Source organism: Callorhinchus milii, unplaced genomic scaffold (genome assembly GCF_018977255.1).
Source record: "Callorhinchus milii isolate IMCB2004 unplaced genomic scaffold, IMCB_Cmil_1.0 Scaffold1, whole genome shotgun sequence".
NCBI classification, from domain to species: Eukaryota; Metazoa; Chordata; class Chondrichthyes; order Chimaeriformes; family Callorhinchidae; genus Callorhinchus; species Callorhinchus milii.
This window is the reverse complement of record NW_024704742.1, coordinates 86,858,220-86,875,683: the sequence shown is the minus strand read 5'-3', so window position 1 is coordinate 86,875,683 and position 17,464 is coordinate 86,858,220. Positions and strand designations below refer to the sequence as shown.

The 17,464-nt window shown below is 41.9% G+C and overlaps 1 protein-coding gene across 1 annotated transcript; it reads left to right on the top strand.

Moving 5' to 3' along the window:
- The first annotated feature begins 563 nt into the window (after positions 1-563).
- On the top strand, positions 564-17,106 carry fxn (frataxin). The gene is made up of 5 exons (XM_007892650.2): positions 564-731; positions 6,312-6,397; positions 8,161-8,281; positions 12,992-13,089; positions 15,036-17,106. The coding sequence occupies exons 1-5, from the start codon at positions 618-620 to the stop codon at positions 15,184-15,186; spliced, it is 570 nt and encodes a 189-aa protein (XP_007890841.1). The 5' UTR covers positions 564-617; the 3' UTR covers positions 15,187-17,106.
- The last annotated feature ends 358 nt before the right edge of the window (positions 17,107-17,464 follow it).

The following is a 17,464-nucleotide window of genomic DNA, read 5'->3' as shown; positions in this document are numbered from 1 at the left end:
ATCAGCAGTGCCCTGAAACACTGCAGACCTGCCAGGCTCAGCAACCAGACTAGATTTGTGGAGTCCTGTAGCTCAGTGGTTAGAGCACTCGCTTTGCAAGTGAGAGACCTGAGTTCAATTCCAGGCAGAGGGCGAAACCTTGGGCAAGTTTCCTTACTCCACACAGAGCCTAATAATAATCCCTCCAAAACCAAAAACAATAATAAATTGGTCATTTTCAATCTACGACTGTTTGTGGGACATTACTGTGCGCAATTGGCTGCCGCGTTCGCCCACAAATATACAGTCAATTCACTTTACAGTGTGTTCTGTGAAGCGCTTTGGGACGTCCTCCCGACGTGAAAAGCGCTATATCGAATGCAAGGATTATTATTATTATTACTATTAGAGAGACCACCAGAGGGCTGGCTGGATCCCGGCATTCCATTGCCAGACCTGTCACTTTGGTGCCAGTTCAGCTCCAAGGGAACCCCAATCACCTCAGCCCCGCCCCCCGGGGGGGGGAGGAGGAGGAGCGTCATCACCCATGCGGTGCGCAGGGCGCGGAGTCGATGACCGCGGTTGCGCGCGCAGGTTTCCGGCGCCGGCTGAGGTGACCACTCGTCTCCCCGGCGACCATGTCGGGCTTCCTCGGCCGCTGCCTCCGGGACCTCGCATGTCGCTGGACAGCAACAGCGGCGGGTCGGGTGACGTCCGTCCGTTCCTTGCCGGCCCGAGTCGCTTTCCAAACGGTGAGTGCAGCTGTGTGTGTGTGTGTGTGTCAGTGTGTGTAGTGGCAGCTCTTTCACAATCGGGCAGTGAATGCTGGGGGGGGGGGGAGGAGGCGCCATTGCCGCCGTCGCCGCCATCACCATTAGTCGTTGTGACCGTTAGAGGATCGCAACCGTCTCCCCCGCGCCCCCCGCGCGCGCTGCTTAACCGAACCTGACCTCGGGTCGCGCCGCGCTGCCATTGGTCCGTTTGTGGAGGGCGGGTTCCCTGAGTGGTTGGGGGCCACGTCAATCACAGGCCTCCAGTCCCGCCCACACACGCACACACACGCACACACTGGTGACGCTTCTCCTGCCACCTGTTCAGGTGGATGTTAAACATCCCAATGGCGCTCCTCGGAAGGAGGAGGGAGTGTCTCTCTCCTGAGGGCCTGGCCGGCAATCCACCAAATAAAGTCAGTCGCTCATTCCATGGCAGTACACTGCGGGACACAGCTGTGCGCAAATTGGCCGCCACGCTTCACCCGGAAAATATACAGTCAGTCAGTCCTCTTCACTGCACATTTATAATACAGCGTCGCACCTGTACAGTAGCATTCACATCGGGAGACAGTCCCAAAGCGCTCTGTATCCTTTGAAGCGCTTTGAGCCGTCTAGACAGCGTGATAGGGTGCCAAATAAAACTCAGAAGATCATTATTATTATTATTATTATTATCGTCCTGGGGGGCGGTAAGCCGGGTCTCCCTGCAGCTGACCTGGCTCCAAGGTGACGTGTTTTGGCGACGGGATGTCAGAATCGAGAGGCAGCCCTCTGTGACGGTCTTGATCGTCCGGTTCCTGAGGCCGGTGGGTGTGCGGTATTCCTGGGCACTATCCAGCCTGGCTCATTGGCAGGACCTGGAAGTTTCATTCAAAGCTCTGCCATCCGGCATTCTCACCCGCACCAAACACCGTACCCCGATTACCCCAGTCCTTGCCGATCTCCACTGGCTCCCTGTCACAGAGCCAATCAACTTCAAGATCCTCCCTCTAGTGTTTAAATCCCTCCGTTCCTTGGCACCCCCCATCTCTCTAACCTCCTCTCCCCCCTCAGCAGTACCCGCTGCCTCCGCTCTACTGGGTCCAACCTCCTCCGTGTCCCCCGAATCCTCTGCTCCACCATCAGCGGCCGTGCCTTCAGACACCACGTCCTGAAACTTTGGAACTCCCTCCCTCAACCCTCTCGCCTCATCCCCTCCTTCCCCATCTTTAGGTCACACCTGAAGACTTTCCTTTTCAACCTCGCCTACGGTCACCTTCCCCCTCCCCTTGGCTCGGCCTCGGGCTCCGCTCTGAGACGCCGCCCGGCCTGGAGGTTGCTAAATAAGTGCAAGTTGCTGTTGGAAGTGCAAACCTGTCACTGGGGGCAGGGAGTCATCCCACCACTCAGCTCCTGTTAACCCTGCAAGCCAAAGCCCTAATGGGAAGGATGGTCCTAGCTGGACAAACAGTAGAAAGCTTACCAGACAGCAATATCAATGGCTATGCGGTTTTAGTTGGTTAGACTCCAACAGTACCCCAAAGCACATCAAGGCTCAATTACGGAAACTCCCTCCTCATCGGCTTTCCGAACTCTTCCCTTCACAAACTGCAGATCATCCAAACCTCTGCAGCTCATGTACTCTCACGTGACCCCATCACTCCCACCCTCCCCTGACTCCACTGGCTCCCCATCCCCCAGAGGATTGAGTTCAAGGTCCTCGTCCTCACTTTTAAGGCCATCCATGGCCTGGCCCCCTCCTATCTCTCTGATATGCTGACTCCCTACCAACCTGCCCACTCACTCCGTTCATCGGGCTCCGGCCTGCTCCATGTCTCCCGCCCAACCCGCCCTACCATCAGTAGCTGAGCTTTCAGCCTCTCTGCCCCCACACTCTGGAACTCCATCCCACGGTCCCTTCGCCTCACTTCCTCCCTGTGCCTCCTTCAAGGTCGGTCTCTTCAATCGTGCCTTTGGTCTCCCACCTCTGCTTTTCCTCACCCCTACACCACCCCTTTCCCATGCTCGGGCCCCGACACCTGACTGTTCAGCGCTTTGGGACGTCCTTGTTCGTTCCTCCAGGTCTGGCCTCCTCCTTGTCCCCCGAGTCCTCTGCTCCACCCTCGGCGGCCATGCCTTCAGCCACTATGCCCCGAGGTTCTGGGATTCCCTTCCTCACTCCCTTCGCCTCGCCACCTCTCTTCCTATTTTCAGGTCTCTGCTGAAGACATTTCTTTTCGACCGCGCCTTTGGTCACCTTCCTCCCCCTCCCCCTGGCTCGGCCCCGGGATCTGTTACTGTGAAACGCTCTGAGACGCCATCCGGCATGGAGGGCGCTATATAAATCCAAGTTGTTGTTGTTGTTGCCCTCCCCATGCGAAAGGTGCTCTATAAATGTAATTTTGTTTTTGTTGTCTGGGGTCCTTCCATGGTGCATCTCCTTTACATTGGTGAGAACAGTTACAGATTGGGAGATCACTTTGCCAAGCATCTACATTTTGTCCTTAAACATTTTTCTCCTCCCTCCTGGATATTGACCATTTTCTCTACCCACCCTCCTCCCAACTTCAAATTCAACTCTTCCCTCCCTTACTTTCCTGTTTAGTCTCAGCCAACATTAACGTCAGGTTCCACAGGCCTGAACAATGAATTTAATAATATATTTAAACATATTATTGTTACACCCCACTCTCAGTTGTTTTACGCACGTGTACAAGAATATTATGCTTTTTACTTGCCTCACTCACCTTTGCCTAATACAGTAGTTTATCACGTATTGGAGCATTTCACAATAACCACAAAGTGCCATTTATATGTAGTTAGAGATCTTAACTAATACCATTGTTACCTTAGGAATTTGCGTGCAGTGACAAGCACGTCTCTGGAAGTAACCAATAATATAAAGTGAACACGTTTTCTGGTATCAGTATCCTAGGCCCTTTTATTTGTTCACCTGCCGCCTCAAGAATGAGTTACCTCCACTTATATAATTGTTGCGGATATGTGAGGATAAGAATATGTGAGGATAATGGGTGAAGTTCTGAACATGAGCGGAAACATATAATGTGATTAGTTGTAACATGCTATTCGAGGTGTCGTCCATAAATTTCATTTCTACAAATCCCAATACCAAATTAATGGTAGCAGAACCAGGAAAATATCCAAGCCCAGAGGTCATCTAATATCCAAGCGTATCTCCTCGCCTCTGTTTTTATTTCTTTGGTAGCAGCAATTACAAAAATAATTATCTAAAACCTTTTGCAGAGCAAAATGGATCCAACTGCATTGCTCCACACAATGGTGTTGTATGTTTCTGCCTGTATCCACAACAACACTGCCACAAGTACCTGGAGTGTGGAAGCAACTTGAAGGTTAATCGGCAGATGACAAGAAGCTGTGCTGACTGTCAGAGCTTCCTCTTTAAGATATACTACAAAACAATGCTATACATAATCAGCTTATTTTGTTCTGTACCTACTTACCCTCCTCTATCCTATGAACTTCTTTCATTGCTCCAATAAAGGGTCATGTCTTTACATTAGCCTATCTTTCTCATTCAGATGCTAATTGACATGCTTTTACAGCTTTTTTTATTCTTATTTTTAAAAATGTTGTACTTTAAATGGAGCCCCAAATGTATTTTTAAATGGTGAAAACTCTTTAGTATACAATAAGCAGAATCACTTTGGGGGAAAATAGAGTATTCAAATATGGACCACCAAAACTCATCTACGTGATGTTATTCTGAATATCGTGGTAGCCGCCTATAAAATTCAAAATGACGGACAGGCTAATTTTCCTATTTGATAGTATTTCTTTCATAAAATGCACATTTTACAATATATTCTGTGAAGCAATTTGAGACGTCTCAACAACATATCAGATGCAAGGATTATTATTACTATTTCATCTACTAGATTCCCTAATTGTTTACGCTTGAAATGTGGGATAACTGCACTGATAAAGATTACTATTGTCAGCTGAAAACACATTTTAAAATGCAATGAAATCATCTCCAAAAAGATACCAGTGAACATACCAAACCACCTCAAAAATTGTGTCACAACCTTAAATAATTCCACCACAGTTAGCTTTCATATATCTTTAGTGAATGGTGGATATTATTTTCCACCAATTGCTATGGGTAACTAATGAAAAGATCGTTTGCATTAGCAACTAGTGACAGTATTTTGAGTAGATGACAATATTTCACGAGAGTGAACTCCAAAAACAGTGTCTCGCAGACTGATCCATGATGTTCCACCAGAGGGAGCTCCAACTTACCCAAAGCACCGGCCCTCACACCAGAGAACCTCTGAGCATTGCCATGTTTTGATTTGTTCTGAGTTCTGTGCAAAGAAGGTAAACAAAATTGTTTCAAGGTTACAGCATTTGTCATTGCTGAATTCCCCAAAATGGGTAAACTTCTTGTAAAGTATATTTTTTGTTCTTTACTTCTTGACTAGATTCCTTATAATTTGCTGTTTCCCTGTAAATTGCTGTTTTTTTCCAAGAGTATTTGCATACTGTTACTTTTTCTGCAACTTTGTAGGAAATCCTGTGGACATCAAGGCATATCCATCCACATGCATCATCATAACAGCAAGTCACGTAACTGATTCAAATAGTTTCCACACAGCTTGGTTTAATTCTTGGCTTTAATCTCATCTTTCAATTACAATCTGCTGGAATTCACATGACAACAAGAAACTACAAGAATGGGCCCTTCAGTCCAAAAAAAAACTTTAAAAAATCTGTATACTAACCCTTTCCTTCCTATGTCTTCCTTTTACAGCATCAAACTGTTTCTTAACTGAATCCAGTTTTGGTCCTCCAACACTCTTCAGGATAACCCATTGCAGCTCATGTTAAAAATAGATACTTCTTGGCATTGATCATAAACTTGCCCTTCACAGCCATAAATGTATACCTTCTTGATTTGGGTTTACTTTCTGTATCCCATTTATTATTTTATATACTTTATAGGATCACATCATTCAGGCTCTTCTCAATTCCCATGTATTAAATACTAGAATGGTGAACTTATGGTTAAAACTTTGTGAACAAAGACAAGGTATATTTCCAGCCCTGCAATAGTAATAATAATCCTTGCATTTGATATAGTGACTTATCACATTTTCGAGACGTCTCAAAGTGCATCACAATATACTGTAAAGTGAATTGCCTACATTTTGTGGGCAAAATGCAGCAGCCAATTGTGGTATTTGGCCAGTTTTTTATATTGCCTCATTCGTGAGTAAAGCTGCATCGGAGAACAATTGTTGCATTTTTAATGGGTTTGTATTGTAATGTTTAATACTTGAACTGCATGTTTGTTTTACAAATTATTTTATGCATTTAAATTGCCCACAAAATATACAGTCATTATTATGGTATGCTAAGATATTGTGTGTTGTCCATGACACCCAAGCACCAGTGAAATGCAAAGATTATTTTCTTATTATTGATGCAAATGTTGGAAATGTAAGAACTGTATGCTGAATATGTAATGGGTATTTAGTATTCAAGCTTTACCTTCACTCATGCATTTTCAATTTATCCTTGTTTTCTGTTTTGTAGAGTTTTCAGCATTTACACTCAAGGTTGAAAATCCAGTCAAAGAAAATTCATTCCTCCGCTTTGAGGCAAAATGGAATTATCAACAGGTAGTCGAAACTGACCAATTATTCTGTTGTATTCAACTAGTCTGTGTGTAGCCAAAACTAACTTAATTTAGTTTCATGTTCTCTAATAAAACCCAGAAAGCCACTATTTAACCTTCTCATTTGAAAATCAACCCAAGCATTTATTTTGTGTCTATACAGTACGTCCTAAATCTTTCATAATAACTGCAGTCTCAGTAAATGTAGCGATCTGTAATTCACTTAGGTAGTTCCATTATTTCTCCACCTGCTTCCTCATATGATTTAGAGGATGACCTTAGCAATGATAGACAAGTAATGGAGGGAATTTGATTGATTCTGGACATTGGGATGTTTTTAAAGATAATCTGTGAATCAAATATGTTATTAATTGTAGTCAGTATGGACCTGTTTAAATTTATTGTGTTTATTGGTGTCACTTGAAGCAGCAGGGTAGGAATGTTTTCTGGTACATCTTGATTTTAATACCTGCTGCTACCTGACACCATACAATTGAAAATCTCTGTATAAATTAGACGCTGTTTAAAAGCACAGGTTGGCTGTAGCAATAACTGAGAGCTTGAAAGTAGGAGTTAGCCCCAAGAACTTCTACCGGTGACTGAAAACAGGGTGGGCTGTAGATAATGGCAACATTGGCTCCTCTTGAGGGAATTCATTAAAAGTGGAATTGGTCATTTTAGTCTATTCAATGAACTGTTCTATTATCTTAGTTATAAAGGAGCTAGTTCCATACTTACTCATATTTTTCAGTTACCTTTGGGGCCAAGGCAACTTGGGAGTAGACATATAATCTGTGAGGAGCTCACCTTTGTTTGGTTTGAGATCAAGGACTATCATAGCTGAGGACCCCCTGCTTTCATGCTGTAACTTCATACCATACTATAAACACTATTGAGGAGATTCCATATGAACTGTGGACAGAATGGGGGGAGCCACAGAATGAGTTAAAAGAGATGCTGGAAGGCAGGCAAAATTGGCATTTTAAGATGTAGTACACTTTAAAATAATTATTAAAACAGGAATTTCCTCATTAACATTTTTGACTTCATTATCTGTTTGCGCAGTCAGTTGAATGCTCGTTTCCCCTGCGGAGAATTGTGAGGTCACATCACTGAACTACCCATTGCTCTAAGTTACTTAGTTGTGTTGCGTGGATTTTGTTAGGTTGCTGATGGCAGTGCAGCAACAGGTGTCATCCATTTGGAGCGGTTTAAATCATGGATCATCATTTCTAAGAGCCTCATTCTCAATCCCTCCCCCCCTTTTCACCCTTATTGAAGGAGGATGCCCATGCAAGGAAGCAAAACAAGAAGAGAAAAAATGACTCCAATCTTAATATGTAGGGTCTCCACAAAGATCTGTTAACCCCATGTATTTTTTCTACAGTGCACTGACCAATAACTGAAACATGTGGAAGGATGATGATAATTGTATTTAGAAGAACAATGTATTCAGTACAAGTGTTTAAATCGGTGTGAGTACCATCATTTTCATGGCAGATAATGATCCTCGCCATGTTCAGTGCAACATCTTTTGTACCTTGGATGGAGTGACAAGGCAAAATTCATCTCTGACAGCTTGTTTCAGCTTCCCTGTAGTCTCATATTGCTGTTCTGTAACAGGGGGTAACAGGAATTTGGACACTCTGTACTCCATCTGCAAGAAACAAACTTCATCTACGTTATTGCAAATGATAGAAAATGCTTAGAGTTCTCATAGAGCTAACCATGCTGATGAGATTAAAGAATTATTCTGCTTGTTCACAGAGTGCTGGATGACGCCAGCTATGAAAAACTAGCAGAAGAAACATTAGATGCGTTAGCTGAGTTCTTTGAAGATCTTGCAGATCGGCCTTTTGTTCCAAAAGATTATGACGTAACATTTGGGGTAACTTCATTTTTCTGTTATTTTGTTTTATGGAAATATTCCCGTGAAATATTGAATGTGTGTGACTGTCATTTGTTATTTTCATTTGAATTATTTTCCTTCTTTTCTCACCCAAGTCAAAAATAAACTGTCCATTTAATACTCACGAATAGTGCCCCCAGTGTAAGATCATGTCAGCAACAGCTATAATACTGCTCCCACCACTGCAGTGCTGTTTTACATAGCTTTTAAACTTGGAGAAAATACTCAAAAACACTAGAATTGTTTACTAATTATGCTACCAATTGCACAATGTTGCAAAATGCTGTGTTGTATGCTAATCAGAGAAAAAGACTCTAGCTCAGTTGGCCCCATGCTGCTAAGGTATAATGCAATTTATATAATGCCTTTCACATTTGGAGGATGTTTCAAAGCGCTTCACATTGTTGGCTGTGCACCCGAGGTGGGGAGGGGAAAAGATGACAGAAAGCACGGTCAAAGATGTACCTGTTGAGGTGCCAGTCTTTTGCTGAATGGGGGCCAGGACAGGAAGAATTTGGTAAGAGTGTCTCTGCCGAATTTCTGCACCTTCATCCAGTCAGGTAAGACCAGCATTACTAGTGAGGTAAACAATGACCTCATCCTCTCACAGCTGAGAGGAAGAGAAAAAGAGGCCAACAAAAAGAATTGCACTACTTTCACTGAAGAAATAGCACTTGAGCACTCTGAGATGCTTCCTTGCGTGAGGGGTGCTATTTAGATGCAAGTTGTTGTTGAAAAATGTTTTAAATCCAGAGGGATATAAAATTCATCTTCTACTCCGAGGCTCTCCTGATTGGCTCCCGTCAGCGCCTCCTCACCTCAGGTGCTGACAGCATCACCATCCATGGTTGCACACTCCATCTTGCTAAGCCAGTCCGCAACCTTGGGATCTTGTTCAACCCTCAGCTATCCTTTCTACCCCACATCCGTGCCATGACCCGCTCTGCCTTCCCCCACCTCCACAACGTTGCCCGGCTCCGACACTGACTCACACTACAGGCCACCAAAACCCTCATACACGCCTTCATTACATCGAGGCTCGACTATGCAAACTCACTGCTTGTCGACTTCCCCGACTCCTGCCTCCACAGGCTGCAGATCATCCAGAACTCTGCAGCCTGTGTCCTCGCCCGCACTAGGCTCCGTGACCTTATCACCCTCATCCTTGCCCAACTCCACTGGCTTCCCATCACACAGGGGCTACAGTTCCAAGATCCTGGTCCTCACCTTCAAAGCCCTCCATGGTCTTGCTCCCCCTATCTTTCCGACCCCCTAACCCCCTACCATTCTGTTCGCTCCCTCCGCTCAGCAGCCTCTGTCCTGCTTCAAGTGCCCCGCCTCGCTCACCCCACTATCGGCTGTGGGCCTTCCGCCACTCTGCCCCACCCTCTGGAACTCCATCCCGCAGTCCCTCTGACTCGCTCCCCCCCTCTCCACCTTCAAGGCCCACCTCAAGACCCTCCTCTTCAACTGTGGTTTTGATCTCCCTGCTTCCCCCTCTGCCCTCCCCCACCCCGACCCCCAGCTCGGGTCTGTAACTCAGTCTGTCCAGCGCCTTGGGATCTCCTCCTGATATGAAAGGCGCTATATAAATGTAATTTTGTTGTTGTTGTAGAGGATGTGCGAGCCCACATTCCTGTAGGGTGGGCTATTGACACTCTGAGGTCGCTACTAAGATCATTCTTCAGCTGTACATTGAGTGTTGCGCATGTCAATCACTATGCCTCAGATTTAGTTTTCCTTTGCTCCTATTGGGGAGCACTAAGTAAAAGCTCTGTGGCAACACACCAAAAATCTGCTGCTTAGAGTGGGATGATGGAATGTGTACCACTCTCCGCTCTGGCATATTGTATTAATATTTCCACACTGCCTGGTTGATGCTTTATTTAATACCCAGATTTTTCAACACAAATAATCACAGTGATCCACAGAAAGAAGGAATGGGGCAATCTAATAGTGCCCTTTCAAGCCTCACAAATTAAAGCTGACTATTTCTCATTACTGGAGCTCTGCCACAATATTAAACCCCGATACTTTGTGGCGAGAAAAACACAGCTGTTGGGCTTGTTGTGTAAAGTCGTTCAGTCACATCTTATGTTTTTTAAAATCAGAAATTACTTCTGCAGTCTTAGAGATTGTTGCACGAGGTTGCAACACAATGTCAAATTCTGTAGCTTTCATTCATATAATTATCTGAATAGATGAGCACAGGGAGGCTCTGCTGGAAAGTAATTTGAAGTCGATCCAAGAGTTTCTGAATATGGGTAGCACTACAATTCACGTTATAGTATATTCTGTGAAACACTTTGAGATGTCTAGAAGATGTGAAAAGCGCTATATCCAATGCAAGGATTATTATTATTAGTAAGGATTTTGCTGTACCTTTGGGATATCAATGTTTGTCATCCATTTAGTTAGTAAAACACAACGACTGTCTCTAAGGCTGTGATTCCTGCTTTACAATGTCCTACAACAGAGCTTTGTTAATGCATCTCTGACTTGTAACTAATCTAAAGGATTGACACATTCAGGTTTTCTGATGGTTCAGTAATTGTTGCAAAGATACGGCAATGTGTCTAATCACAACATCACAGAATTAGACTATTTTAGTTGATAATTTATACCTTTGTTATATTCTGTATACAGTAATAAAGGTACACAAAACATTAGAAGTGTCTTATTACGTAATGCCAGACCCAACAATAACAACTTGCAATACATATAACCATTCAAGTTAGTGCCAAGGTATGGCACATAGTATCAAGTTTGGACGCGGAACAAGGGGGAAGGGGGAGATGAACATCAGCGCAGTCAAAGATGTAAGTCTTCAGGTGGGATGTAGAAATAAAGAATTAAAGATAAAGAAATTTAAAGATAACCCAATAATATCCACAAGTAAAAGTGAAACGTTTTAAGAATATATTCACAAGTACATAACGCCACAATACTTTGTATTGTAATTTATTTTCTGCTCATTCAATTTTTATTGTAACTTATTTTCTAATTTCTCCATCTTGTTCTAATTTGTCCTTAGAAAGTAAAATAACTTAATTCTGAAATGTAATGCAGCCAATCAAATTAGTAGGATGCAGATTGACAGTCATGTCTTAGAAGTAGTGTTGATAGAGGCAGACAAAATCCAAGTGCTAAAGAATGTGATTATCTTTACCATAGTTTTGTTCTGTTTAGTTCTGTTATTTCAAAAGTACTGTTTGTATATTTGACAGTCATTGCTGACAACTTCATCAGGATAATTGGCTTGAAGGGGTTACGTTTGGATTTCAGCCACAGTTGAAATGACATGCTTCTGAAGTACTCTAACTTGATCACTGTATCCACTGTACACTGATGGTAATTCAACCCCTTCACAGTGTCATTTCAGTAAATCTTCAAAGCTCTTTTCCTGATGATGTTGTCAGCTCTGATTCTTTGAACAAAAATGTCCCAACATTCAAAATATCAACAGAAACAAACTGAAACAAAACTTGTGGCAGTTTTTTTACAATGGAATTTATTGGAACAAACTTATTGAGAAACGTACACAAATTGTTGTGTATTCCCAGTAGTTACACAATGAAATCGAGTCGGGCAGAAAATCGCAAAGCATGTCACACAAGGCTATTTTCCCTGGTATTGTACAGGGCATTCAAATTCATGTCAGCTATTTACAGATAATCTGAATTGACAGTTTTGTGTAAATGCCTCTTCTTTGTAACATATTTAAAAGGATAGCTGTTAAACATTTGAGTTAATGTAACAAGACAGCACAATGCAAATCAGTTTCCTCATGAACCTGTGTTGATTACTGGCAAGTTAAGTTAAATGCATAGAAACAGAAATTCTCAGGAAGAAGTAGACTATTTAGCCCATCATGTCTGTGTCACTAATACTTATATCGTTGTCAATCCATTTACTGATTTCAAAAACCTATTGTGTCCAATTATTTTTCTTTTTTTTTCCCTTTTACCACCTGCCTCTCCGAGGGTGCAGTTCGATGGAACTGATTGCTCTCTGGTATCCTGCCAAAGGGGCAATTGTAAATATGTAACCTTGGCAGTGAGTACCAGTATGACACTCAAATATAAAAGGCATCAGAGCCACGCTGGACTTCTCCTCACCTGGCTGCCTCGCTGGCATATTACCAGTAAAGGGTGCTGTTGGGGGGAGCCCGAATGTTCTATGATTTCCCCCCTCCATGATGCTGAGAAGACCAAGGCCAAATTAGCTTCCCTGTTTAGCACTGACTGAGATTAGAAAACTCAGCTAGGATTTGAACAAGCTGCAAGTCTGCAAACTGCAGTTCTATCATTACACCATCATTGCTCCCCCTAACCCTTTATTAGTAATCCCATTTTAAGCATATCCCCATATCACTTAATATGTTTTACCATTCAGTGCTTGTCCTTTTATCTTTTGAATGCTGATGCAGTCTCAGTAGACTTGACTATATGTCCCACATCCTAACAACAGATTGTTAGGATTTCTTTTCTCTTCTTCGGCACATTCTTGTTTATTTCCCAAACAGTTGTAAGACAGTCATGCCACTTCAAAAGCTTAGATTCATACAGATCATACAGATATAAGAAACATTTTGTTTTATATTCAAGGTTACTATATGTTGGAGAATGTTTTATTAGAATTTCAATCACAAAAGATCAATTTCTCTGGTTACTACTTTTCCTTTTTTAGAGCGGAGTGCTAACAGTAAACCTGGGCCGAGACTTGGGGACGTACGTGATTAATAAACAGACTCCAAACCGACAAATCTGGTTATCATCTCCCACCAGGTGCGTAGAATGAAAGTCCATATTGAAAGTTGTGCCCACCGATTCACACTGATAATTACTTGTGCAAAACTTTGAGGAAAGTATGATGATGGAGTTTGACACTTTACTAAGTATGACACCCTATGCTATTGTTAAGATGTTATGCGGACAGTGTACAATTATCAATGGAGAGAGATCAAAACAGAAATACAAAGAGAGAAGAAGAAAGTCAGAGTGAGACTTTCAGAGGAACAAGGGAGGGATGAACCAAAAGAAGGATGAACAGACAAAATCTGAAATGTTTAGTAATAGAATCTTGACTGTAAAGGATAAGTACTGCTTATTTTTCTGAATAAAAAAGGTGTGCTTTAGAATCTAAAGTGCAGGCAGATTTTAGAAGGTTTTACTCCTCAAAAAAAACTCTAAAATCTGTCTGCACTTTAGATTTGGGAGGTCCTCAGATTCCAGTAAAAATCAAAGAAGCAAATAGATCATGTCCATTATGAACTACACCCTTCTTTCAGGTGTCTCAACCTAATACATTTATCAGGATTACAAAAATGTGATCCTTAATGTATTACAACATAAGCTTTGCTGTGCTTTGTTTTAATTTGGATATGTTGCTGTTACTCTCTTGACAAGTTTAGTCAATTGAACCAAATCTTTAGAGAAAAAATAAATACAAAGGTCGGTGTAAATAACATAGGTGAACTCATTGTAAAACTAAGAGATTTACATAGAAAAAGTAAACAAACAAGACAGAATTTGTTGCTGAAATGAAATTCTTGCAGCAGTGATATTACTGTATTTGTTCAATTGTAATATTCCTTGCATTTGATATAGCGCCTTATCACGTCTTCGAGACGTTTCAAAATGCTTCACAGGATGTACTGTATAGTGAATTGACTATATTGTGTGGGCGAAATGCAGCAGCCAATTGCGCACAGCAGTGTCCCACGAACAGTCGTGGATTAAGTGACCAAATTATTTTTATTTATATTGAAGGAATTATTACCCCCAGAAAAGCGATCCACCAATCAACTAACAACCGGGTTCCTACTTACTGCTAGGTAAACAGAGGCATGTGGAGTAAGGAAACTTGTCCAATGTTTCGCCCTGCCGGGAATCGAACCCAGGTCCTCTCGCTTGCGAGGCGAGTGCTCTAAGATACAGGACTCCACAAACCAAAGGAGGAGGCTTACAACAACAACTTGCATTTATATGAGGCATACTTCACATAGGGCAAGGTCTCGAAGCTCTTTACAAGGACTGGGTTGGATGCCGAGTGAAGACCTTGAAGGCTTAGACCTCCAACAAAGTTACTGATACTCTGAAGTAGTGTAGAATGCTGTTATATATCCTCACAGCTTTTCTTTGATCTCTGATCCCAATAAACAACAATTCAGAGCAAATATTGTCCCTTGATCAGATCTTTGAGCATGACACTTTCTGCCATAACGTTCTTAAATACATCAAATTTTAACCCAGTTAGGGTACCTACATGTATTGAATTTAAAATTACTGTCTCACTGAAGATGTGAAAGCATTGATCACAGTAGTTCTTAAACTCAACAGTACAGAGGTGTTGGGCCTTTGAGATCTTCATCAGCAGTCTGCAGACAGCCTGTCAAATTTCATTCAATTTGTGACAGCAAGTCTTATGTAGCTTAACAGTAGGTTGACAGCATAATCTAAACTTTTTCTTAGGATCATACTTGCAATATGTTTCAGTTCAGAAACAATCCACTGTCTGCACTGCCGTTTTTCTCCACATGAGCCAGCCACCTGATCTAATTTCACTCTCCTGCTCTATTGCTGACAGCAATCTCCCTTTGCTTCCAGCAGTATACATGGGCTTTGTTACAATACTAGATATATTTTCTATCAACTTTTATTGAATCTTCCATGTTGGTGGGGAATGGAAGTGTACTTTGATTTTCATTAAAATGTTTTGGTTTTCTTCTCAGTGGACCTAAGCGATATGATTGGACTGGGAACAGTTGGATATATTCTCATGACGGAATCCTTTTGCACGAACTGCTTACAAAGGAATTTTCTACAATGTTGAAGACTGAAATAGATTTAACGCCATTAGTAAGGCCAAGAAATGAAAAGTGAATGAGAAGGTGCAGTATTACACCTTGCCAAATTTAAGCACCATTTCCAGATTTTTTNAAGAAAAAGCTATAATGGTTGTGGTGTTTACTTTGCTTGTTATGGCAACTCATATGCTGTAAAGATTCTGTTTAATGGGGAAGAAAAATGTTCTACTGGAGCATCTAACCTTTTCAATAGGTGTCTTCCATATCACAAAACTACGTCTCCAACCATTCTTACAACAAAGTGCAGTTAATGTTTCCAAATGTTTTGCTTTGGTTATTGGTTTGCACTTCAGAGTTAGAAAGTTTTCTCGTTTTTTACCTGGATTAGTTCTATCATCTGTTAACTGCATGCTAAATCCTTTCAGGTTTTTTTTAAAAACTTAACACAATCATATGTTTGTGACCCACCAAACAAAACCAGAATTGACTACCTGCTTTCATATAAAGATGCTTTATTACATAAGTTTGTGAAGTTGAAATCAGATTTCAGTCCCTCTCAGTTTTTTAACTTGAAACTCCTATTTTTCTGTGGTCAATTCTGTGGTCTGCTGTTTTCCAAACTAGTGAAGGGATGAATCCAGCTACAGTCTCCACACTGTAATTTGTTGCAATGGTTCTCACTATGCAGAATGACTGGTTAACAATCTAATAAATGTTCCTGCCGAGGCCCATGCTCTGTTGTGCGTTGGGATTGATCATGCAAGTATGTTGACCTTAATCCCCACAGCTGCCACTGCTTGAAAGTTGGGACACTATTATGTCTTTTAAATCCACCTAATTATTTTCTCCTCGTCAAAAATTGTTCCTTGAAGTTTTTAACTGGAAGAATTTATACAGGAAAATAAAACTGGAAAAAATCATCAGGTCCATTTGGCTGGCTCCAAATTATGTTAAATTGCTCATGAAGAAACAGAAAAAAAGGTTTAAAAAGGTTCAGCTAAAGAAAGCTCTTCGGCCCATTTTGGGCTCAACCTTGCTGAACACCAATCCTTTGCATCTTAAAGGGTGAAGGGCGTAAGCCTTTCTAGTTACTAGTTTGTGCTCACTGGCGAATATTACTAACCTGTACTGCATTTTCCTGTGGTCAGGCAGCTCTGATTTGGTCCAGCTAATCCAAAGTGCTATCAGATTTGAAATGACAGGTTGCAATGAAGGATGCACATAACTGGCATCACTGTGTTGGCCCAAGAAAGGAAACTCTCAAATGGCAGTCTCTTGCAATCCTTGAAAATATTTCAGTAATGACAAAATTAGGTTAGAACTATGTTAATTTCTGATAGCGTTGGGTGTTAGAAAACCTTTAAACAAAATTTCTTTGGACATTTCTTCCCCTTTAACTACTTTTATTTCCTTTTTCTTGCTTTCTGAAATACACTGTTCTGCTGTAAAGTTCTTCTTACAGCCCTGGTAAGCACTGACTGCACTTCCGCGAGAAATGTACTGAAACTGGCCCTGCCACTGAAATGTTCCAGCATCTGTTTGAGATGCAAGCAACCTACTTCCTTTGATAGCTTTATAATGTACCCAGGTAAATGTGCTTGAGCTTCCCTGCAGAGATAATTCATAGAAAATGGCAAATATTAGTTGGTAACGTGCTCTTCTTCCCCTTAAGGTTTCTTCATGAGAGGGAATCTTTACATTCAAGAAGGTGCCCAGAATAGTGTGTTATTTAGCATTCAGATCCTTGCCTTAATGAGCACAGAAATGCACTATTTTTAAAGAATATGTATATTATCAAGAATAGTGATGTAAACCTGTACAACGAATGTCAACAGGCTACTGAACCATGGACACCACAACCAAGCCGAGTACTGTCTGCACTGCACGATTACACTTGCACTTGCTGGCAGAGGTAACTCAATAGCTATCAGAATTGTTAACCCTTGCTGAATTTTAATTTGGGGGTGCAGTTGCAAATTGAAAATAAATCTATTTTCAAACTAATTCCGGAACTTGTTTTTTCTTCATTGTCATTTCCCCATTATCTATAAAAAAAATCTCTTTTTTTTCCAGTAGCAATTGACGTAATCATTTTGCAAGGCTATTTATCAATATGGTAATCAACTGATAACAAAGCTGTGAATCTATTTCTGGAAACCTACAGTTGAACCACACAATCAGGAAGCGTTCCTTGTGGATAGTTTCTACCTGTCGCTCATCACATATTTGCCAACTGGCTGCTTAATCCAGTGAAACCCTCTGCTGATTCATGTAGAAAATTGTTGTGAGTCACCTGCACATTGTCCCTGAGGTTTCAGTTACAACCAGGAACTAATCCATTTATGAGCAGTGGT